General features: G+C 30.0%; 3 protein-coding genes and 2 long non-coding RNA genes across 21 annotated transcripts; 3 read left to right on the top strand and 2 right to left on the bottom strand.

The window, feature by feature from the left end:
- The first annotated feature begins 1119 nt into the window (after positions 1 to 1119).
- On the top strand, positions 1120 to 3461 carry LOC107895212 (uncharacterized). 2 transcript variants are annotated; one of them, XR_005907731.1, is made up of 5 exons: positions 1120 to 1406; positions 1706 to 2452; positions 2547 to 2638; positions 2735 to 3239; positions 3321 to 3461. It is a non-coding gene; the product is annotated as an uncharacterized lncRNA (long non-coding RNA). The 2 variants fall into 2 exon arrangements; XR_001683446.2 differs by lacking the exon at positions 3321 to 3461 and having other exon boundaries at positions 1121 to 1406; positions 2893 to 3134.
- LOC107895211 (F-box/FBD/LRR-repeat protein At4g26340) lies at positions 1505 to 3856 on the bottom strand. The gene is made up of 4 exons (XM_016820475.2): positions 3729 to 3856; positions 2718 to 3642; positions 2485 to 2625; positions 1505 to 2390 (listed from the first exon to the last, which is right to left on the bottom strand). Exons 1-4 carry the CDS (start codon positions 3779 to 3781, stop codon positions 2130 to 2132), a joined length of 1380 nt encoding a protein of 459 aa, XP_016675964.1. The 5' UTR covers positions 3782 to 3856; the 3' UTR covers positions 1505 to 2129.
- A 1875-nt stretch (positions 3857 to 5731) lies between these two features.
- On the top strand, positions 5732 to 8848 carry LOC107895213 (uncharacterized). Of its 16 annotated transcripts, none has more exons than XR_001683448.2 (4): positions 5791 to 6031; positions 6279 to 6476; positions 7999 to 8146; positions 8518 to 8848. XR_001683448.2 is itself a non-coding variant. In XM_016820476.2 (3 exons), exons 1-3 carry the CDS (start codon positions 5811 to 5813, stop codon positions 8648 to 8650), a joined length of 435 nt encoding a protein of 144 aa, XP_016675965.1. In that variant the 5' UTR covers positions 5791 to 5810; the 3' UTR covers positions 8651 to 8848. The 16 variants fall into 16 exon arrangements, 1 of the variants encoding a protein (XP_016675965.1); XR_001683455.2 differs by having other exon boundaries at positions 8527 to 8848; XR_001683451.2 differs by having other exon boundaries at positions 8037 to 8146.
- Positions 8849 to 15148: 6300 nt separating this feature from the next.
- Positions 15149 to 16395, bottom strand: LOC107894750 (putative FBD-associated F-box protein At3g50710). Its single transcript, XM_016819983.2, has 2 exons — positions 16084 to 16395; positions 15149 to 15996 (listed from the first exon to the last, which is right to left on the bottom strand). Exons 1-2 carry the CDS (start codon positions 16134 to 16136, stop codon positions 15384 to 15386), a joined length of 666 nt encoding a protein of 221 aa, XP_016675472.2. The 5' UTR covers positions 16137 to 16395; the 3' UTR covers positions 15149 to 15383.
- Positions 16396 to 23967: 7572 nt separating this feature from the next.
- Positions 23968 to 25331, top strand: LOC107894752 (uncharacterized). Its single transcript, XR_001683246.2, has 3 exons — positions 23968 to 24709; positions 24817 to 24887; positions 24970 to 25331. It is a non-coding gene; the product is annotated as an uncharacterized lncRNA (long non-coding RNA).
- Positions 25332 to 25898: the final 567 nt, after the last annotated feature.

Raw genomic sequence — 25898 nt, forward strand, 5'->3', positions numbered from 1 at the left:
ATTTTGTTTGAATTAAAACTAAACGTTTCACACACATATGATTTAAACTAGTTAAAATGAAAGGCAATATAGAGCATGGAATAGTGATACATACAATCAATATTATTTAAATACCAATACCAACAATTAAAGAGAAATGAAATAAATAATATGAACAATTTTAAATAAACGACAAGACAATTTTAAATAAAAAAATTCCCCAAATAGTTTAGTAATATACGACATCTTAAGATAATGATCGAAAGATTTATGATAAATAATAAAAGAGTTTAAAATAGTCTACATGCAAAGTAATATAGCCAAACAACATATAAGAAATTTCAAATGGAGAATATATATAAAAAGGATGGAAATAAATAACATAAAAATATTTAAAACTAAAATGTGTAAACAATTTAAAATGATTAATATAAAAATAACTAACGTGTAAAACAATTTGGATTGCTTAGTGTATGAACAAAATATATATAATATGTAAAAGTCCCAAAATAATGTAAAAAGGCCTAAAGCAAGTAATATATAAAATAATTTAAAGTAATATATAAAGTAGTAAATAAATAAAACGATCCCTTTTAAAAAAAAAACATATATAAGAAACTTAAAAGAAAAATCTAACATAAATAATATATAAACAGTTTCAATGAAAACATATAAATATAATGAAAACATAAGTTATATATATATAAGTTTAAAGTATATAAATGATTTCAAAATAAATAAGACATAATAGTTTAAAATAAATAATGTAATAATATGTGAAAAGGGCAAATTAAAGATAAAATGATTTGAAGTAAATAATATGGAAACTTGATGAATAATAATAATGAAAATAAATAAATAAATCAATTAGACAAAGTAAGGATTAAGTTGAAATAACAGTAAAATTCAAGATATAAATTATAAATAATGGAGAATAGGCTGTCGAGGGTCTAAATGAAATGTGCTGAGACAAATGAGGGACTGGGTTGTAAATAACCCTTTTTAGGGAAACACACAGATCCCCCCGGAGCTGGTCGGATCTCACGCGGGTCGCCTAAAACGGCGTCGTTTTGACGCTAGTGATCTAGGTGCTAAACAGCACCGTTTCGTGTCTGTATATAAGCCTAAAAATTTCATTTTTTTATTTTTGTTCCATTCCTTTTTTAAAAAATCTAAAAACAACCCCCCATTTCCATTTATCCTCTACTAGGGTTTGTACCAACCCATCATCGCCGCCACCGTTGATGTCACCGTGGACGGTGGTTGAGGGCTAGCGAAAATGGGGTTTTTGGCCTCCGTTTAAAGCGCCCAAAGGCTACATCCCCCCTAACCCGAGAGCCTAAGAGAAGAGACCCCCCTTTATTCCCTTTGGAATCGGTCTTAAACCACAGAGCCAGGGTTCCGGTGACGCGACTTTGGGGTTTGGGGTAAGTCTCATTTTCACTTTTCTTCTTATTTTTTTGTCTAAAACAAACTTGAAAATAGAAAAAGAAAAAAAAAGTAAAATAGAATAGAAATCAGGAGATAAAAAGAGAAGATCAGATTCAACCTTTTTTTTATTGCTTAAATCGCGTGTAAAAACCAAAATACATTGATCTTTCTGGCTTTTATAGCCGAATAAAACTTCCTATTCTACTGTTTATTTCACTATTGGTGTTGTTCATGATTTTGCTTATGCTACTATTTCTATAATCCTTGTTTCTGTCTTTCTTTTTTCTTTTTGCAGGGTCGGCGCTTAGACAACTGAGGGGAGAAGGGTTTCTTTTTCCATTTCGGTGCAAACTTACAGACGAGCCTCGGGACGAGGTACGGGCGACGTGGCCGAGGAGGGCATAGGTGCGGCGCACATAAAATTAGGGTTTAGGCTTTTGTAAAAAAATGTTTAGGTACATGGGCTTGTTATCTTTGGACTAAGTTTTTAGTTTTGGGTCTGCAGAAATTTAGAATTGTGTTTTGGACTCTAGACTGGTAATTTTTATATTTGGGCTTTTTGTTTGGGCTGGTTAAAGATTTTGGGCTCGGGTAAATTTGGGTTTTTACATTTACCAATGAGCAGGCAACATTAGTAGTGACCTCAAATAGCAGCCTTTTTTATAGAACAGTTGAAACTTAAATATATTAAGCAACAAGAATAGTTCCTTATGTTAAATTTAGATAATAAGTATATGGCATTTCTTTGAAGCTTTTGGCAGTGCACATATATTTTTACTCATCATTCTCTGCTCTCTCTTTGGCACGCTTTTGATCTCTACCGTCAAACTCTCTAAAACCCCTGCCTTCTTGAAAAGATACTCCACCAATTGAAACTCTATATTCTTTCTTTTCAATGCAAAAATCTTGATTGCCTTGATATGATGCCGTAAACAAGAGGGATATTTCTTCGGTGTACGCCAATCTACGGGATCAACGTCCTGAAAAACAAGACCAAAACATATATAGCTACAACGAAACTAGTTCAAGACTGCAATAATATGTATATATGCAATTTCTTTCCTTAATTCGTACCTCCAATTCAAAAGCAAGGGTTTCAAGACATGGACATCTAACAAGCATGTTTTCCCATCCAGCATTGCAGGTACCAATCTTCAAAAAGGTCAGGTTTGGAAATTCGGGAATCAGACTGGGCCTCTGTAGCATAGCTTGAATCTGAAAAAGGAAGGTTGGTTATAGTTAAGTCACTTAGTCAATGTTTTTTCTTTTTTTACTAGAAAATGAAATCCAGAATTTTTTTTTTGTACCCCTGAGCAAATACCAGTTAAATGAAATGATTGAACACAACTGAGTGCTCTCATCACATCAAATACCGAATCAGTGACATTGCAGTAGTTTGAAGACATGGCTATAAATCCAATATAAATGCGTGCTTCTGAAAGAGAGTTTAGGTTTCTGAGTGAGAGCCTTGTTTCTTTACAGTAGACGCAGCCGAAATCAAAGAAGACCAGATTCGGGGTGTCAATCTCCACTTCACAACTAGGGGCAATAAAACCACCACTTATGGTTAGCCTCTTAAGTGTAGGATGGCAAACACTGAGTTTGTTTAGGTTGCTGAGTTCACATGATTGAACAAGCAATTCCTCCAGCGAATTGCAGCTCGAAAGTAGCCTTCTAATGGATTCATCATCAGAGAATTTCAGAAAAGTAAGATGGAGACCTTTGAGATTCGGCAGACAAGAATGGGTGGGAATAGTCAGGACAAGACTTGGAAGGTTGAATAATCTCAATGTGAGCAGTGTTTTACAAGTAAAAACCCCGAGTTCCAGGTCAGTGAAATGTCTTGTTTCGAAGGTTCCACTTTGAAAGATCAATTCAAGTTCTCTAACGCCATGCCTTACTGCGTACAGTATCCATTCATTGATCTTGCGATGATCAATTCCGGGTCCATAGCAGAGGCGAAATCTATCCACACTGATATCCTTACGCAAGGACAGAAATCCATCCACAAATTCCATGAATCTATTACGTAAAGCCCCCTTCCTTAGAACTCCATCGAGCTCAATATTGGATATGGAAGTAAAAAGATCCTTCCATCTGGTAGACAGAAGGCATGTTCGAACTGCTTCTTTCATCGGAAGCGATGACATGATGTGCAAAATAACATTATCCGGTAACTCACTGAGTCTGTCGGCTAGGTCTTCCTCGTCTATTCTTCTGGCTTTTACGCCCCTAACATAAAAAAAAAAGCAGACGAAGATGAGGTCAATTGAGGTTACTCGTCGGCAAAGTAAAAAAGAAAAGCAAACAAAACATACCTGGTTATCAGGTTTTCAGCATTAGCGAAACCTTGTTTTCTTTTGATGGCCATGGGATTGTTTCTGATTAAAAAGAAAGAAGAATTGAACCCAAAAAAACAAGATTTGAGAAACCCTGAACTAGTTGTTTAGACGCAAGTTAGCTCAAGCTGGTGGGGGAATTTATTTACGTTCAGAGTTCCAGTTCTTGCGGGATTAGGAAAACAATCTAGAGGAATTAATTAAGGCCTCTTCGCCGCCTTCTTTTTTTTTAGGTTAATTATTAACAATAAATTAATTATAAAATAATATGAATTAATGGTAATTGCTTATTTTTTGTTTAGGTTTAAATATTTCAAGGGTCCTTGTATTTTTTCAAATTTAAAATTTAATCCATATATTTTAAATTTGACACATAGAATTCCTGTATTTTTTTTTTCTATTTAACAACCTTACCCCTAGGCAAACTTCTTTCCAATTTTGCTTTTACTGGTTGATGAGGACATTTATAGGAAAGGGCAAAGTAACTTTTATAGCCCTTGATATTTATTTGTTTTTGTAAATTTAACACTTACTCTTTATAAATACATAAAAAGTCTAAAAATTAAAAAATATATAATTTTGAATATTCAAAAATTATGAAAAAATAAAAACTCTTTAAAATTTAAAGAAGATAAAGAATTTAATTACCAAAATATTCTATCCTTCTGTTTATGATTTTAATTTGAAGCACTAAACATGAATAATTTTACTTTTTTATATGCGAAAAAATATTTAAAATCCAAATTTAGAAAACATAAAGAAACTAATGCAAAACAATGTCTTCGCATCATCTCATCTACTTAGCTACAAAACTATGATTGATTTCTACACTGCTAAACCTAATAATTATTTCAATTTCGTTTAATAAACACTAAACATCGATTCTTGATTGTCAAACCCAATATATATTAGTCACCCCTAAAAACTCAACAATGTTCATCCCTTCAAAAAGTATATAAATATTTTGTGCATGAGCAGGGGATATAAAAACTAACAACAAATTAATTATAAAATAATATGAATTAATGATAATTGTCTGTTTCAAAATCATGTTTAATTTTGAAATTTATATTTTCATTTCTTTTACTTTATAACGTAACGTTGCATATAATAAAACTTTGCACTTTTTATTCCAGCTCTTGTTCTCGTTTATAATTTAAATATCAATTTAAAAATTTAAAAGCTTTTTATTTATTTTTTAATATCAATTTTAATTTGAATATTTTTTTAAGTTTATTTTCAACTTTTTATAATAAGATTTAATAAACTTTTTATTTACCATTCAAAAAATCAAAATTTCTTAGTTTCCGTTTAGGTTTAAATATTCTAATTTAAAATTTAATCTATGTACTTTAATATTGATACATTGAATCCCTGTATTTTTTATTTAACAACTTTGCCCCTGAGCTAACTTCTTTTCATTTTTGCTGTTACTAGTTGACGAGGCCATTTATAGGAAAAGGCAAAATAACTTTTATAGCCTTTGATATTTATAGTTTTTGTAAATTTAACCCTTACTCTTTATAAATACATAAAAAGTCTAAAAATTTAAAAACATATAATTTTAATTATGAAAAAATAAAAAAAAAAACTCTTTAAAATGTAAAGAAAATATAGAATTTAATTACTAGAATCTTTTGTCCTTCGGGTTATGATTTCAATTTGAAGCACTAAACATGAATAATTTTACCTTTTTATGTACGAAAAATATTTAAAATCCAAACTTAAAAAAAAGAAAAAACATAAAGAAACTAATGCAAAACCATGTATTTGCATCATCTCATCTGCTTAGCTGCACAGCTATGATGATTTCTACATGGCTAAACCTAATAATTCTTTCAATTTTGTATAGTAAACATAGAGCATCGATTCTTAATTGTCAAACCTAATATATATATTTTTCTGAGAAAAATCAGAATAGTGTAATAATAAAAGAAAAGAAAACAAGTGGGCTAACATAGATCACAAGCCCACCAGAAAAACCAAAGCAATACCCAACAATAACAAAAGGTTTAAAACGTTTACCAAAGAAATACAAATGAAAAGACAGAAAGAAAAAAAATGACAACCAGTCTAATAATAGCTGGACTCCACTCAGCATTTCCGCATTTAATGTACCGATTCCAATCCCCAAAAAAGCAGTTTCCAATAAACCATTCATTATTCCGCTTTCTTTTTATCTTTTCTACAAAAAGACCCCTATCAGACAACTGTCAATCAGGTTCCTTTCTTTTCTGTCGATCCATCTCCAAAGTTTATTGCTTAAGGATCCTTTCAATCAGGTATGTTCTTTAATCTTCTTCATCGCATTTCTAGCAAGGTTGTGATCCATATTGTTTGCAGATTTGTTTGTATGCTGAAAGAATATGTGTTGAAAAATTGTTTTTTCTGTTTAATGTTTCGTATTATACCCCCAATTACCAATCTATCAGTCTTCTCCGAGTTTCTCTTTTTTATCATTGTTGCTGAGTCTCCTTCGATAATAACTGATTTAAACCCCATTTGTTTTCCCACAATCACTACTTGGAGGTACGCAAGTGCCTCTGCTGCAAATAGAGAAGCCACCTCCCTATGGATCTTTGTTTTGAAGCCGAGTACCTTCCCCGATGCATTTCTGGTTACCACCCCTGAGACTGATTTTGCCCAAGAGGCATCAAAAGTGGCGTCAAAATTAACTTTGTAGTAGAAAATTCTAGTGGGCACCAACCCACAGCCTCATGATTCATGGTAAAGTTCTGAATTTCACACCCCTCCTGTTCCTTAATATATTTGTTTATCCATGTAGCAACTTCTTGACCCATACTGTTTTTCCTTCATGTAAACCTTTGTTTCTAGCTGTTCAGATCGCGCACATAGAGCAGCAAAAAATTCGACACTAAGTGTTGGAATTGTTTTTGAACACCTAAGTAAGCCACTCGCAATGTGACAAAATTATATTTGTTAAATACCCACTCCAGTTTCAAACTAATCCATACTTCTTGCGTCACAGGGCATTCTCTGTTAATTTAAATTTTTTACAATTTAGTTCTTATTGCACAAAACACAAAATATGTAAAATTTTCTTATAGCCATATTAGACCGAATTTTCATTTATTTCACATTTTAGTCCCTCAAATTATTATTTTTTGTAATTTAGTCCTAATTACTTAAAATCATCAAAAGCTTCAATACAAAACATGTTAATCTAAAACATATTTTTCATATTTCATCGTCAAACAACAAAAATCACAAAGCTCTCAACAATGGTACGACTCAAAATATTCATCAAAATAAAAAATTCAAGCATGGGTTTTGTAGTACTCGAAGTAACGAACTAAAAAACGTAAAAATTATCAAAAACTGACTAAGAACGAACCTTGAATCAAGATGAGAAAGATGGTCGAACCTAGCTTTTGTTGCTTCTTTTCTTTTGTTTCTTATTTCAGTGGATGAACATAATAATATGATAGCTTATTTTAATCTTATGTTTTATTATAAACATTTTATTACATAATTTACCTTTTTAACCTTGTTTAATATCATTCATACTTCACCTTCCTATACTTCACCTTCCTATGGCCGAATGTGTCCATGCAAACATCCAAGTGTATAATTGCATTATAAGCACCCTACATTACAAAGACAACCACTATTTGGCCCTTTTATTACTAATCTTTAAATTTTTATTTTACGCGATTAAGTCTTTTTATTTAATCGGACACCCAAACAATAAAATTAAATTACTAAAATTTCACAGATATAAATTCACATAAAATAAACACAGAAAATAATTTTTAAATATTTTTCTAACTTGGATTCGTGGTTCTGAAACTACCATTTTGATTAGGGTCTAAATCAAGTTGTTACATCAGCGAACCTAAGGTTACGGACGACGGCCACCTGAATTCTATAAATAGTCTCATTTGTCACATGTTATAGACAATAATTGCTTAGTTGAGAATTCTGCTTTTAATTTCAGTTTAACTTTTCTTTCTTCTTAGGTTTTAGATTTATTTTCAAGTTGCTCTTTGTTAATTTCAATAGATTTGGTTTGTGAAGACAATCAAACTTAGGGATTCAATTCATTCTTAATACAAATCAAACATTTTCTTAGACTTTATACTTTGCTTTATTCTTCATGTTCTATCTTTATATCATTTCTATTGTTCTATCTTTATACCATTTCTATATTGTTTTTGAAAATCATGAAGAACTAATCCTTCTATAAGGGATTAACGAGTAGAGGTATGATTTGTTAACTATTTTGTAGGGTTACTTAATGGATCAACTGTTTCTATTATATTATAGTGATTCTGGTGTGTTACCAGGGGCGGATGTAAAGCCTTTAGGCTTGGCACTTGGTGCCCATGTGTGTTCCAGAGGGATGTTAGCCTACAAGCTAGGCAGTTGATGCCCAAGTATGTTCTCGGTTGGTTTAGCTTGTTTAAGTGTTTTGGTGTGTTCTGGATGGTTAACCATGTAAACGAATCTATTATATCGTTCATCGGGCAGATTTTTAATGGTTACATGATTTGTAATTCATCTTGTAAATGGTTATATGCTTTTCTGATTGAATAACATGAGTTTACATTGAATGATATAGTATAATTGAATAAATTATTTATTATGTGTATTGATATGAAGACTCACCTATTGAATGGTTGTGATTGACAAGATTATAGTTTATTAACTGTTACTTTGTGATTTATATGTTTTTACGGTAAGTTTATCATTTTAACCCTTGAACTTACTAAGCTCTAGTAACGCTTACTCGTGTCTTTTCTTCTAGTTTTTGTAGATTAAGGTTTGTGGAAATGGACGATCGAATCAACTCAAAGAATCATTCTATCCAGATATCTTTTGGTTATTTTTTATATGTTTATCTTTGGGTTATATGGCATGTAATAGGTGTGTTTTGTTAATGTTTTGAATATTTACTACATGTGTTACATATGAGATTGATCCAAAGATGATTAAGCTTAGTATTAGCTTGCTTGTGTATGTGCCTTTAATCATGTGTGAATATGGTCATATAAAATTGTTTTGGTCATTGGATATAAACGTTATGTAAGTATTTGAATCATGGTATGAATGAATAAGAATAAATGGTAAGTTTAGCATGAGTTTTATATATGAACTTATGAGCTTATGAACTTGAATGCTAATTATTTTTGTGTAACATGTGAATTGAGGTTGATAATTGAATTGTAGTGGACACATTGGTTGAATGTTTTTTGCTAGTTAATTGTGTTTTTAAAGTATGAAAATGGTTAATTTTGATTTGGCTTGGTACCTAAGTTTTGGATGAATTTTTTTTCTTATTTTGGAAGCTTTTTAAGGTGCACATAGCCTGTGTCTTTACACAGTCGTTTGCTAACATGGCCTACTCACATGGCAGTGTGCCTTATTAATTTTAGGTACAAGATTTTTCACACGATCATAGTTATACGGTTTGAGCTCACGAGCATGTTGAGTAGCCACATAGGCGTATGGGGTAGCTACACAGCTATGTCCCTGAGCTACGGCTTGGCCACACAGTCGTGTGACCCCTATTTTGATAATTTTAAAATTTTTCATGTTTTTTTGTTTTAATTCAAATTAGTCCATGATTATTCTCAAACTATTTCTAGGGCCCTGTAAGCTCGTTTTAAGTTTCGTAAATGTTATTTTTCTATGAATGAAATGTAGAGTCAAATGTTTTTATTTAAATTAATAAATGAATAGTTTAATAATGTAAATTGTTTTGATATGTGTTGTAATACTTTGTAACCCTAATTCAGCAACAGAGACGAGTTAGGAGTTGTAACGCCCTTAGCCCGAATCCATCACCGGAATAGAGTTACGGAGCATTACTGAAGTTACTGATTTTTTTTATCAGATATTTTATTTCGTCTAACATTCATATTTAGAACCAATTAAAATCAACATATTGTCCCTTAAACGTTCTCAACATGTTTTACTTGAATTTATTACTCTTCTTAATATATTTGATTTCTTTGTATCAACGAATCAAAGATAATCACATATTTACATGCTATGATAAATATTATTTTCTTGCTATTTTTTCATAAACATAAATCATGTAATTCATTATATCGATATTTCATGCATTTAAAAATACAATTTAAGTTACACTAACTTACTTCGTTGCTTGTTCATGTTTATAATTTCATTAATCCGATATTTTTTCTTTTCTATGTTCAAGTCTTGTATTCAAGTTATCCTGATCTTTATAAATAAATTTGATCGTCATTTTCATTTATTTCATGTTCTAATACATTCAATTAATGCTCTAAACAAAATTACTATTTTACCCTTAAACTTTTAATTAATGATGATTTCATCCTTGGGCTCAAAAAAATAAAATTTTTGTAATTTAATCTTTATTTTCAGCTGTTATTCTCATAAAAATTGATAACAACTCATGAATTCTATAAAATATCAGAATTTTTTAAAATTTCAATACTTTTTAATTTAATCCTTAAAACATGTTTTTCCCCGCTTTTAAATTAAATTAATAATTTCATTCCATTTTACAATTTTAAATAATAAAATAATCCATTTCATGTAAATTGGTCATTTCTAAATTTTTTACAAAATTACCCATAAATTTTTACTTTTATTTAATTTAGTCTCTGAGCTTAATCCTCCTCCTCCTCCTCCTCTCCATTCTACATCCTTAATTTATATAATAAGCTACAAGTAACATTATCAATAATTCCACTATTTACTTATATGTATATTCAAAACTATTCATTTGCATCATGGTCACTAAATTATTTATATCTTGAGCTACAGAACTCGAAATTAAGATCTGATAATTTTAAATGAAACTAGACTTATGTATCTTCTTACCATAAAATTTTCATAATTTTTTGTTTATCCAATAAGTACAGTTTATTCTTTAAAATCACCCTTATCCTATTGTCTGACTGTTCCCACCCTTCTTTACTAAAAATTAATGATCTCATTGTACAGGATTCGGATGATGTTCTTGTTTGTTTATATTGAAAATAGAATCATTCAGGATTTTAAACATATAATTTTAAGAACCTAATTATTTTTATCCAATTTTTGATGATTTTTTAAAGTCAGAATAGGGGAACCCAAAATCATTCTGACCTTTTCTCACAAAATTTATTATATCTCATGATTCACAATTTCATTGCTTACATGGTTTCTTCTATAAAAAACTAGACTTAATAAGATTTAATTTAATATTTTATTCATTCTCTTATTCGATTTCTACAATTTTTGGTGATTTTTGAAAGTTAGACTGTTGCTGCTGCCCAAAACTGTTTTAGTGCAAAATATTAATTATTAAGTTTATAACACTCTTATTTCCTTTCTCTACAATATTTCCTACCACTTTCTCTTATTTCTCTTCACTAATATATCAAGAACATAGAATCATATATAAGAAAACTCTACTTTAGCTTCATTTCCATTCTTTTTCAATAATATCAAACTTAAAAATACATGGAAATCTTGATGTTCTTACCTTGTCTTATTATTTCCAATCTTTTAACTCGATTTTCTCTCTCCTTCAGCTTCTATTTCTTGAATCTAACTTGATATTCTAGCTTCCCATAGTCTCCTTATTATTTTTCTCTCTTGGTAACCATAAAAATTCTTTCGATTTCTAGGTGAAAATGGTGAATTTTTGGTGGAAAGACTAAATTGTAAATAATAAAAAGTTTCTTTCTTCTCCTCTTCTTTCTAACGTGGGATGCATGGACAATGATGGATGGTGTGTGTGTGTGTTTTTTTCCACACACACACACATATATAGACTAAATAAAATAATAAAATATCTTATTAAAATATTAAATAAATAATAATTATCTAATTAAATAATTATAAAATATCACCAACATCATCATTACTTTCTAAATTTTTCTCTCTTCCAATTGATTGTTTTGCCCTTTGTGATCTTTTAAAATTTCATTCTTGAGTCATCACTTAATTTGGTAAAATTACAATTTAGTCTCTCATAATTCTTCACCTATTCAATTTGGTCCTAATTCATCAAATTTCCTTTGTTTCTAGATCATTCCACCCTTAAAATATTTGCACTATTATTCCTTCAACTTTTTCATATTTACACTTTAATCCCTCAAATTTTGAGTATTTACTCTTAGACCTCAAAATTTTTCTCACTTTTACAATTTAGTCCTTTCTTGAATCAATATGTCATAATATACTTCCCAGTGACATAACTCAATTTTCCTCTTCTTGTCACTTTATTTCCTTATTTTACTAATTAAGGATAATATCTTACTGTAGAAAATTTCAGGGTGTTACAGGGGTGTTGCAACTTCTATCACATAAACATCCACATTTGTTACCTTCTAATTAAATGTGCTCATGGGTTGGGTCAGGCCAAGTTTGTGTCAGGTCTAAACATGATGTTAACATATTTTATGCTTGCCCAAGCTCGGCCTGACCCGGCCCAAAATCTAGGCCTAAAATTTTGCCCAAATCTGCCCATATTTGCAAAAGACTAACCTAAGACCATTTTAGACTCACCCATATTATTTAAATTTTTTAAAAAATATTTATATTATATTATTTTAATATTTAATATTTAATAATATTATACATTTTTTATTTATTGAATTTTTTTATATAGTCATCTTAATATTTTGTTAATGTTTACATTAGAATAGTATTATATATTTAGTATAGCTTTATCTTTTTGATGTGTTATAAATTACATAATATAAAGTACTATAAACTTAAAACGTGTCGGGCAGGGCCGGGCTCAAGCCATGAATGTTCAAGCCCGAGACCAACTTATATTTTAAACGGGCCTCATTTTTTTTGTCCAAGTCTATTTTTCGAGCCTAATATTTTTACACAAACCTTCCCAAATTTCGAGCGACCTTCGAGTCTAGGTGAATAGCTCGACTCATGAACAATTCTACTTCTAATGTATCAACGAAAACCAACTGCTCAAAAAACTCTATGTCCTGCCAACCACCAACATGAGGATGTTTATTCCTTATTACTTTATGCTTGATTACTTTCCCAAGCCTTACAAGCTCTCTCATTATTGAAATAACCTTCCATTTGTCAATAAGCATTTACCCAATCCCCCATAAGGAACCTGTTTGCAATCCTACTGCCCAAAGATTTTGCGGTATACAAGCATTGTTCCATGTAATCCAAACCACCCTGACTTCGGATCACACACCTAACCCCAATTAACTTTAGTAGTACTTAAAAAAGAAAATAATTGCCAAAAATATACCCACGATTTGGTCTGAAATCAGTGAGTCGAATATTTTATTAAAATTTTCCAATTTTTTATTGTTTAAATAAACATCTGCTGTAAACTTTAGTATATTGGCACCACTATCCCAACAAACAGTGTTTGTAATGGCTTCATGCACAAGGTTAGGGGTGAGTGTTCGATCAGATCGAATTAAATAAAAAATTTTAAATTGATGAATCATATTTTATCATTCTAACTCGATTGAAATTTTCTTGAATCGAGTTGAGTGAGATGAAATTCGAATCGAATATATTTGTTCGAGTTAAATTTTAAAAAAATGACTCTAAATCTTTGTAACCATTGACACCTACCGTAATTAAATTTGTTATTAATTTTTATCACCTCATAATTTATTTATTAATCTTTTATACATGAGTTATCTTTTTTACTTAGGCTTCCTTTGGATCATCAATTAACACCAGTGTGATGGAATCTTAAGGAATAATACATTTTTGCTGGAGTTTTTGCGTGTTTGGAACATCAATGGTGAGGCACGTTTGGAAAGCCTCACCTCACCGAAGCTCTAATTTTCAACTAGAGCTTAAAGCTCCAATGAAAAAACAGCAACCCCAGTCAACTGGTTTTTTACAATTTTAACCTTTTATCTAATGTATGTTTGTACCGCTGATTTTTTAAAATAGTAATTATATATATTACCATTATAAAATTAATATTAATTAATTAAAAATAAACATTTTAATAAACATATTTTATTAAATGAATTTATAAATTTACGTATTTTTCATAATTTTGTAAAAGTAAAATAATTTAAAAATTCCACTGGTCTATTTTTACCCAGTTAAAATTTTAAAAGTCTTCTCATTTTATTTTTCATATTTGAGAACTAAAACTAGATTTTAAGTGCCAACTAGATTTTAAGTATATCTGTTAATACGTACTTTATCTGGGTAAATTATGCATTTGAGTGAAAATTATATTATTTGTAAATTTCTTTCTCTCCTTTTTACAAACAAAAGTGACTATTTTTGTAGTTTACCCTTGTTATAAAATAATATTTAACAATAAAAATTAAAAATAATTATCATTTTATCTAATAAATAATTTAAATTGATTATATAATTCATTTTAATATTTTATTAAATGAATTTATAAATTCACATATTTTAATAATTTTAAAAAAGTAAAATAATTTTAAAAACTTTTATTATATATCAATTCTAATCTGATGTCTTTAATAGTCATTTTTTATTCTCACCTCACCGCTACAGCTGCGTTTGAATCTAAACACACACCCCACCATTATTCCTAATCTCACTGCTACAGTATCTAATCTCACCGCTACAGTAACTAATCTTACCGCCACCGCTGTTTTTAATCTTACCGGAAGTAAACACACCACCCATCCAAACTAAGCCTTAGTTGTTTCAATTATTTTCTAATTCTTGCCACTATATATTTTGAAATTAAAAAAAATATATTATATGTAAAAATGTGATTTTTTTAATAAAAATTATTTTAAAGATAAAATGTGAAATTGATACCAACATAAAAATTTTATGACCAATATTTTATGTCATATCAATAATTCAATTTTAATAGAAATTTATATAGATTCAATATGGTTAAACAATTCAATAATATAAATAGTGCAAAATGTGAAATTTAATTTAATAATATAAATAATAGATATAAATAAATTATTATTATTTAGGTTTAAGGAAAAAAAATTGTATGATTTTAATTTTTGATTTGGGGATAAAAGGTGAGAAGTAAAAGTTTAGTAGAAAAATAAAAAGTTTTGGAGAGTTTCGGGGGTAAAATTTTGGAAAAAAGTAAATGGGGAGTAAAATTTTGGAGGTAAAATATTAAAAAAAAATTGAAGGGAAATGGGTTTGGGGTAGATGGGGGGTGAGATATGAACGGAGTAAAAGTGTTAAGGGAAAAGTAAAAAAGTTTGATAGTTTGGGGTAAAATTTTAAAATATTATAATTTAATATTCAGTTTATTCAAATTATTCGAGTTATTTAAATTCTAAAACTCAATTCAATTCGAACTTGAAATTCGAAAAAAAAATTCGAGTTGACTCGAATAACTCGATTAATTTAAATCAAAATTTAATTTTTTTTGATTTTTTTAAATCGAATCGAGTTTTACTCATACCTACACAAGTAAAAACATAAGTAAAAAAAAAGGAAGGTCTTGGATACAAACTCATTACCACATACACCGTTTACAAGTAAATTTTGAGAAATAGAGAGTAACCACAAACCAGTTTGTAAACTTGTAAAACCTGATATCTCAACTCTTGCCCATAAACGTTATATTATCCTTAAACTACCTAAACATTAATTAAGTGAAAAGTAATAAAAACAAAAAAAAATGTAAAAGGAAAGTGGTTGGACAGAATAAGATGGACTTCATGATTGAACAAGCAATTCCTCCAGCGAATTGCAGCTCGAATGTAGCCTTCTAATGGATTCATCATCTGAGAATTTCAGAAAAGTAAGATGGAGACCTTTGAGATTCGGCAGACAACAATGGGTGGGAATAGTCAGGACAAGACTTGGAAGGTTGAATAATCTCAATGTGAGCAGTGTTTTACAAGTGAAAACCCAGAATTCCAGGTCAGTGAAATGTCTTGTTTCGAAGGTTCCACTTTGAAAGATCAATTCAAGTTCTCTAACGCCATGCCTTACTGCGTACAGTATCCATTCATTGATCTTGGGATGATCAATTCCGGGTCCATAGCAGAGGCGAAATCTGTCCACACTGATATCCTTACGCAAGGACAGAAATCCATCCACAAATTCCATGAATCTATTACGTAAAGCCCTCCTCTTCCTTAGAACTCCATCGAGCTCAATATTGGATATGGAAGTAAAAAGATCCTTCCATCTGGTTGACAGAAGGCATGTTCGAACTGCTTCTTTCATCGGAAGCGATGACATGATGTGCAAAATAACATTATCCGGTAACTCACTGAGTCTGTCGGCTAGGTCTTCCTCGTCTATTCTTCTGGCTTTTACGCCCCTAACATAAAACAAAAAAACAGACGAAGATGAGGTCAATTGAGGTTACTTGTCGGCAAAGTAAAAGAGAAAAGCAGACAAAACATATCTGGTTATCAGGTTTTCAGCATTAGCGAAACCTTGTTTTCTTTTGATGGCCATGGGATTGTTTCTGATAAAAAAGAAAGAAGAATTGAACCCAAAAAAACAAGATTTGAGAAACCCTGAACTAGTTGTTTAGACGGCAAGTTAGCCCAAGCTGGTGGGGGAATTTATTTACGTTCAGAGTTCCAGTTCTTGCGGGATTAGGAAAACAATCTAGAGGAATTAATTAAGGTCTCTTCGCCGCCTTCTTTTTTATTTTTTTTAGATTAATTTATTAATGGTAATTGCTTATTTTCTGTTTAGGTTTAAATATTTCAAGGGTCCTTGTATTTTTTCAAAATTTAAATTTAATTCATGTATTTTAGTTTTGAGTCATTGAATTCCTGTATTTTTTCTATTTAACAACCTTACCCCTGAGCTAACTTCTTTCCAATTTTGCTGTTACTGGTTGATGAGGCCATTTATAGGAAAAGACAAAATAACTTTTATAGCCCGATATTTACAGTTTTTGTAAATTTAATCCTTACTATTTATAAATACATAAAAATTTAAAAATGTATAATTTTAAAATATTCAAAATTATGAAAAAAATAAAAATGCTTTAAAATTTATAGAAGATATAGAATTTAATTACCAAAATATTCTATCAGCACTAAACATGAACAATTTTGCCTTTTTATGTGAGAAAAAGTATTTAAAATCCAAAATTAAAAAACATAAAAGAAACTAATGCAAAACCATGTCTTTGCATCATCTCATCTATTTAGCTACACAACTATGATTGATTTCTACACTGCTAAACCTAATAATTCTTTCAATTTCGTTTAGTAAACACAGAGCATCGATTCTTGATTGCCAAACCCAATATATATTAGTTATCCATAAAAGCTCAACAATATTCATCCCTTCGAAAAGTATACGAAAGTATTTTGTCAATGAGCATGGGATATAAAAATTTCAAAGCAAACACTACAAGCACAACAACTTGACAGATAAAAAGAGAGGTTTCCTTCTTGTGGGTTTAGTAGGTATGAGTGACCTGCTGCCAATTATAGTGGTAGTTTAAGTACATTTCGGCATTTAAAGAGCTTGCTTTCTAGGCATTTTATAATTAATTATTATATTTTAAGTATTAGTAGGTTAGGAACTAAATATCAATAAAAATAAGTGTTTCACGCATTTTCTGCTATTTCAATGACCCGTAAGGTCAACTCGGGCTTTTTAAGTGACTAATGGACCATTTAAGTGTGTAAGATGTCAATTCACGTAATACAAGGGATGATGATCGGGCCGTGAGAAAAGGGAGCCCAATAGAGTAACGAATTTGCCAAGTCTGGGAAAGCATTTGACGTCGTGACGAGGAGTGCCCTCTCATCATGATGACATGCTGAAGATGGGAAGGATTTCATAGTGGGGACATCGTGACGAGGAACCTTCCCACGTCATGACGACGCGCGATGGTAGAGGTATTTCCATATTTGGACCTTAACATTTATAAGAATATTGAATTAATTGGTATCTAATTGTATCTAGGGTTGAGTGGTCACTAAGTAGCTCGTTGCCTATATAAGCAACCTTGGGGTCATCGAAATTGGTGTGCAAACTTAGAGACACAATTTTTCCTATTCAGTTTTCTTCGTATTTTCTTTTCATGTTTGCTTAGTCAGAACTTTTCTATTCCGATATAAAGACAATTGTGAGCAGAGATTGCTACAGATCTATGCTTTAATATATTTATTCCTGAGCAGTCTCTTATCTCTTCTCTTCTATTCTTTTATTTATATTTCATTGATTTGGACAATTAATCGTTATATGAATATTAGAATAGGTTATTATGCTTTACTCATATCTCGCATGATTCAATTATTAAACTAGTTTATCTGTTAAATTATTATTTATCTGAAATTGATTGTTTATTTAAGAGTACTTACTATGTTAGGAAATGATACCCTTAGTAGAATATCTAGACAAGTGAAACTGGAAAGGTATCCTATCGTATATAACTTGCGCCAAATGGTGAGCCCAAGAGGGCATCTCTATGCCTAGAAAGTGACTGGAAGGGCGACTTAGGTGGTAATCCTTAGCGTAGATGAAACTAGAAAGATATTATTAACTAAGGGTGATAAATAATTCAATCAAGGATAATTAATTATTAAATTAGATAATTAGAGATTTAATTGATCATAGGCTAGAGACTCGCTTTGCGGACACTAGGGATAGGAAATTCCATTAGGTTAATTTAGGTTTATTAATTTAATTAGTTTAACTAAAATATTAATTTAGATTCACACTACTAATTTGTGACTCGATTAGATAAATAATTATTTTCTATAATTAATTGAATAATAGTTTCCCCAATCTGTAATCCATTGGGTACGATCCTTGAAACACTTACCAGTATTCTGTTGCAACACAAATCTATACTACAATTTGACCTGTATGCTTGCGGACACCACTGATTTAATATTTTGTATATATTTTTTGAGTGATATTTATACTATAAACGATAACATATCTATAAGCAGTTAATAAGTCATCCTTTCGAATCACAAATCCCAATGATGTAGGTAATGGTTTTTAGATTTTTATTTTTTAAAGTTTACATAATTTTAATTTTTTCTTAAAAATGTATAATTTCTTATTTTTAGTATTTTTATTAAAAAAGTATAATTTTTTATTTTTAGAATTTTTTAGCTATTTTTTGAGATAAAAACCATAAATGTTGAGAGTTATAAAAATTATTTTGCCTTTTTTTTTCTTCTATAATTACGGCATTAGAGACTAAAGGTAAAATGGAGGGAAATTAGGTGAGGAGTATGATTTTTAAACTAAGAAAAATAGAAAAACACAATCTCTCAAAATCAAAATATAAAAAACTAAATTTTTGTTATGAAATATTTATGTAGATGTCATTATCAACCCCATAAGTTATAAAACTCTTCCTATACCCCATAAATTATGAGACTTTTCCTATACCCCATTAATATGGGAGATAAAAGGTCATGAAGATACACTCTCTCTTCTACATTCTCTCTACACTCTTTCTTCTATCACATTTTAATTTATTCTTTCTTTATTATTTCACAACAATTTTAAAATTTAAAATAGCGTAAAACTTTACTTACTAAAGCTTATGGTATTCCTTATTAAATAATTCATATTTAACATTCAATTAATTATTTATAAAAAGAATAAAAAGGGTTTATCCAATACATTTTAAACCCCTTAGCATTGAAAGTATTTACGTTTAAATGTTAAATAAATGCTCCGCTTCCTAATTCCGAGGTTCATATGGTCTCTTCGCTGCATTCTTTTTTATTTATTTATTTATAATTTTCATGAATTATTATTAAATTTTAAAATATAATATATTTATATTATTATAAATATAATTTATGCTTTAATTTTGAGGAAGAAAATTTAAAAAAATGAAACTGTTATATAATTAATGATTCAGAATTTTAATATATTTTAAATCTATACCACATATCATATAGTTTTTTTTTACTCATGAATGGTTAAATATCATTAAATCATTTTGTAAGCTTGTTATAATTTTTATAGATGTAAAAAATAATTTAAAGTATATTATTTTATAAAAATATTAAAATTAATGAGTCAAAATATTATGAAATTTGCAAAATAAATGCTTAAATATAATATAAAAGGATACAATTTTTTTTATAAATAAATACTAGAATAAGTGATATAATACCATTCAATATTTTTTTATTCAATTTTTTTTTATAAATTTTAAAACTTCTTTAATAAAAATTTTAAACATCATCATATTTTATATTTTTGAACTATAAAATCTTTGAAAATCTAATATTTCTATATGATATTTTTTAAACACTAGTGAATTTTTTAATTAACTAATTAAATAATATTTATTTTCTAAAATTTTCTTTATACGTAATATATTCTCTTTCCTTATTCAACTTTTAATGGTATTTGAAATTTTTAAAATTTTGTATAATTTAATGATATATCTATAATTTGATTTTGTTAAAAAAATAATGGATGATTAAAAATTAAAAATATAAATATAAAAAATAAGAGTAAATTTATTGTATGCTCTTGTCGTAAATTTATTGTATGCATCTTGTTATATTAAATATGTAACACTCCTTACCCGTCTCGATCGCCGGACCTAAGTAATAAGACGCTATGACATAATTCAACAATTCAATAAATACCTTAATAAAAATTCAATCATTTCTTAATAAATTATGGATATAAAGAAATATATTAAATAATTAGAATTCTACAAGGACCAACCACATTACAAAATACAAGCATATGCTAAGATTGGATTGTAAAATTTTGAAGTTAAAAGTCAACAATAGAAATTCACAGATGGTATCGATACCAAATCAATACATTCTGAAAATCGATACCAAAATTCAATTCTATTTACTTGAAAATCACTGGCATCGATATTTATTTTATGGAATCAATATTTTGTGAAAAATATCGATACTTAAATAAAAATCGATACTATTTTAGCATTCTATTTGTTTTAAAATTGTTCATAAGGTCAAGTATAGATACCATATGCAAAAGTATCGACACTTGAGTTTAGAAATGGTAAAAACTTATATTTAAAAGTTTCACTTATGCTCAAAATTTACCTAAGCATAATAAAGGCATGTAACTCAACATCCAAGCATTCCATTCATGTACAACTCAATTCAATACATCAATATCTAAGCCAAATACATATAAGTTCAACCCACCTAAACAATCAACCATTAAGGTACTTCAACATGAATAACTAAGCTTCCAATTTCATTTGTAAACATACACCATGGCATTATCATCTATTGCAAGTTCAAATCATCTATCATCCATCATTCTCATAACTATGCATTAACCAAAAGCTCACCTAGCATATTAACTTTTCAATTATTTGATCAATATGCACATAATTAAACTACTTAACAAGACATATTCAATATGGCCAATCTTACCAACAACACACATACAAATATATAATATTTATAACATAGAAACCCATACACCAATAAGATACGAAATGACCATTAAAATAAAAAAAACTAACTTTATAACTTAAAAGACTTCCTAGGCACATGCCAAAATTAAAATCAGAACATCACCAACACTTGAGTTTGGGATGGTCGTTGGATGCTGAGTAGACTATCAAACCGATGAGTACCTAATCTACGCACGGAAAATAAAATCGTACACTGAGTATAACTCAGCGATATTTCTATAATCCGAATATAAATGTAAAATACAATACAATTATATGCTCAAGTTAAAATAAGTGATGTTATGCAATTTTATCTCAATCATAGTTCAATTCATTTCATACTTAATTAAACATCATTCTTTAAATACATATCCATTCAATACTTTAGTTCCCAATTCACATTTCATTCTATCACATTTGCTATTCAATAACATTGCCATTTTCAAATCATTACCATCTCAAGTCATTATCTCGAGTTTATCATTTACTTTCCCTATTAACGTAACTCGGACTCAGACATGTGAATTCCAACTATCTCATTTTCATATCAAATCCAATATCCCATACAATATACAATATTTTATTTTACAACCATACAATTTAATACCTTGTCACTAATAATCATTCAATCATCTCATTCAATTAAAATTCACATATCATGAAATAGTTTCAAAGGAATAACTCACCTTATATATATATACTTACCAATGACCTAGATGCGAGTAAAGAAAAATGATTCGTATCTCAACAGTCAGATGTGCACACCCAATATCTAGATGCAAACGTGGAAAGGCAATTGTCATACATTACGGCCCCATGGAGTGTCTAGCAAGCCGCGTCTAAAATAGACGTAAGGCCTGGCACTTTATAACGCCCTTTAGGCCCACTAAAGGAGGGAATGGATCGTTAGGATTTGGGAACTGCTAGCCCAAGTGACTGATAGAATCTGGATCTTTGACCCGATGAACTTGACCTGGAAGGAGAATGTTCGCCTACAGGCATAGTTAGCTAATGACCTCGTGTGAATGTTAGATGTTAGCAAAGTTAGCTTGCGGGAAGCCATCAAGGGGAGCTCCCGTAAGCCTCGTAGGAATAAGGTCGCGAGAGGAGAGCTCGCGTAAACCTCACAAGGACAAGGTCACGAGCTATGTTCGTGGAAGGGATCATAAGCCCTGCAAGGGATCCTCGCTCATGACTGGCAAGTGCGAGGTTCGCTGGGGGAGTCAGTCTTTGGATCAAAAAAGACCGCGTGCTCTGCAGGCACATGTCCAATAAGCCAAGGGATGCCTAGAGAATGTCAGCACTAGGAACAGAGAATGTCAGTACCATCGGCCCAAAGGCCGAGACAAAATAATGGACTCTATTGTGAGCTGTAATAGTAGCAGTAGGAACATGTATAAATATCCCCATGTTTCCCTTAATACGATATGAGAAAACATTACTCGTCATATACATTATCGGTGGAGTTTTTAGATTAAACAACAAGAGTTTTTAGAGTGAGGTGGGATTGATATTAAAAAATAAATATTTAAAAAAGAGGTATGTCTAATTCTTAAAATTGCTTGTAAAAGAAAATACATACCAATGTACCAAATATTCACCTTTATATAAGACTTGATATATATAATTTATATTAATAGAGAATAAAATGTAATAATTAAATTATTAAAATATTAATCAGCAAACAAAGATAAAAGCAATCCATGGATAAATTCAAATCGTAATATAGAAAAAAGTTTTGTTTACAATTAATTCAAATATATACCATAATTATTGTTTATCAATTTTAATTTGTTTATAAACTAGAATGGTTTCCTACTTCGTGCATCAGAATTTATTTTTTCCATAATGTTTTTTTTGAGCCTCCAATTTTAAAAATAAAAATTTATTCTAGTTATCAATTTAATTTTTGAAAAAAAATTAACTTTGATTAATTATGCTGATGTGGCATACACATGAATTATCATGTGAATGACATACTAACATTTAATTACTTTTTTAAAAAATTTAAAATGTTAAAAATATTTTTTTATAATTTTATATTTTAAATAATTTTAATGATTTTTAATTTTTAAAAATATTTTTTTGAATTTTTAAAATTTTAAAAAATTAATTAAATACTAATGTGTCATTCACGTGACAATCGACGTGTATGTCACGTTAGCAAAGTTAAAAACATTAATCTTTCCCCTCATTTTAAGGTGATTTGACAAAAAAAAAATCAAAAGTTTAAGAGGTAAAATAGGTAAAAATTAAATGGAAGGCTAAAATTATTTTTTTTATAAAATTAAAATACTAAATAAATCATTATGTGTTTAATTTTAATGTTGCTTTAAGGGCTTTCTTAATATACTAACTAAAATTTATAATTTAATTGATTATATGAGTTATTAAAAAGAACCTTTAATGTTGTATAAAATATTATTTTTATATTAAAAATAATCTGAAATGTACGTCTAACTTTAAAGAAAATACTTTGCAAAATTGATAGAGAATTTAAGAACAGTAATGAAATTTACAAAAATTGAGCTTGGAAACTGGAAACTAAAATAAGGAAACAAGTGACCATACTAGAGGGTGCAGAACGGTAATAATTTGGGTCAGTCAAAGGATTCCTTAAAATTGGAATCAGTGGCTTCTATCAAATGTTGAACCCAAAAGCTTTCACAAGGTAAATCCAAACCCTATGTTTCTTTTTTCTTTTCCTTCCAACATTTAGTGGTAAAAGTATAATATACACTCTTACACGATAAATTTTATTTTTAAAATTAATTCATACACATCAAAATCAAAATAAAATACATCTAACATGTATATCTCAAATCGAAATCTACTCCATCATAATTAACTATAAATATAAAATAAAATCAAAATAAAATACACGTTACATGCGTTTCTCGAACCGAAATCTGCCTCTTCATAATCAGTTATAGATGTATGATGATTTGGATTGATGGGTCATAGCATTTTCCTTTTCACACCTAAGCATTAAAAAACAAATCCTTCTCAATTTTCATCTTTGGCTGCTTCCTCCTACTAGTTCCTATATAACAAGAAGCTTACGCTTAAATCCTTCCACAAGCCATCTCCTTTCAGGCTTCAGCTTTCCCCACCTTCCCTCTTATCGTTTCTCCAGACTCTGATCTCATCTTAAATCCAAGCTAGCAAACCCAGCCTCCAATTTAAACTCAGGTCACCTTTGCGTGATGCTCAACCCCAGCCTCCGCTTAGGTTGTGGTCCATATTGTTTGCAGATTTGTTTGTATGCTGAAAGAATATGTGTTGAAAAATTGTTTTTTCTGTTGAATGTTTCGCATTATACCCCAAATCACCAATCTAACAGTCTTCTCTGAGTTGCTCTTTTTTGTCATTTTTGCTGAGTCTCTTTCGATAATAACTGATGTAAACCCCACTTGTTTTCCCATAATCACTACTTGGAGGCACACAAGTGCCTCTGTTGGAAATAGAGAAGCCACCTCCCTATGGATCTTTGTTTTGAAGCCGAGTACCTTCCCCGATGCATTTCTGGCCACCACCCCTGAGACTGATTTAGCCCAAGAGGCATAGCAGCGTCAAAATTAACTTTGTAGTAGAAAATTTTGATGGGCACCAAACCACAGCCTCATGATTCATGGTAAAGTTCTGAATTTCCACCCTTTCTGTTCCTTAATATATTTGTTTATTCATGTAGCAACTTCTTGACCCATACTGTTTTTCCTTCATGTAATCCTTTGTTTCTAGCTGTCCAGATCGCCCACATAGAGCAGCAAAAAATTCGACACTAAATGTTGGAATTATTTTTGAACACCTAAGTAAGCCACTCCCAATGTGACAAAATTATATTTGTTAATACCCACTCCAGTTTCAAACTAATCCATACTTCTTGCATCACAGGGCATTCTCTGAAGATATGGTCGATGTTTTTAGCAGTTGCACCACATCTGGGACAAACTACCACCCAGAGCAATCTCTTGTACCAAAGATTAATAAAATGGGGAATAAAATTCCATGAAATTTTCTAGATTAGGATTTTTATTTTTGCTGGAATGTTAGTATTCCGTTAAAATAAATTAGCATCAGTCTGTAAATAATTAAGAAAGTCTTGTAATAGTTTATAAGTATTTCTCACCGAGAATTCTCCTGAGGCCTCCCTCTTCCATACCATGAAGTCCTTATGAGGTTCCCTTACTAGAGGGATTCGCACAATTCTGTTAGCTTCTTCTTTAGATAAGGCAGAAAAAACTAAATCAGACTTTCATTCTCTCTTTTTTTTCATCAATAAGTTTTGCAACTTTACTTAGCTCGCTAACATTTCTAATAGATTCTACCTTGTAACTTTTAGTTCCAGGAAGCCACGCATCACCAGTAATTGAGATATTCTGACTTGTTCCTACTGTCCAACAAATCCCATTCATCAACAATCCTTTAGCAGCCCAAACACTTTTCCAAGTAAACGAAGGTAGCTTCCCAAACTCAGCATTAAGAAAATCCGTATTTGGAAAATACTTTGCTTTAAGGACATTCGTTAATAATGAATCTGGATTATTAATAATACGCCAACCTTGTTTAGCTAATAAAGCAATGTTGAATTTGGATAAACTGCGAAACCCATACCCCCATTCTCCTTAAGATCGCAAAGTCGTTCCCAATTGCACCAATGGATCCCTTTTTGCCCCTATCTTTTTTGCCACAAAAAACGCGCCATAATATTGTCCAATTCCACACATAACGATTTTGGAAGTAAAAAAAGGCCATAGTATAAGTAGGTATAGCTTGTAAAATAGCTTTGATGTAAACTTCCTTGCCTCCTTGATAGAGGAATC

Source organism: Gossypium hirsutum, chromosome A13 (assembly GCF_007990345.1).
Source record: "Gossypium hirsutum isolate 1008001.06 chromosome A13, Gossypium_hirsutum_v2.1, whole genome shotgun sequence".
NCBI lineage: Eukaryota > Viridiplantae > Streptophyta > Magnoliopsida > Malvales > Malvaceae > Gossypium > Gossypium hirsutum.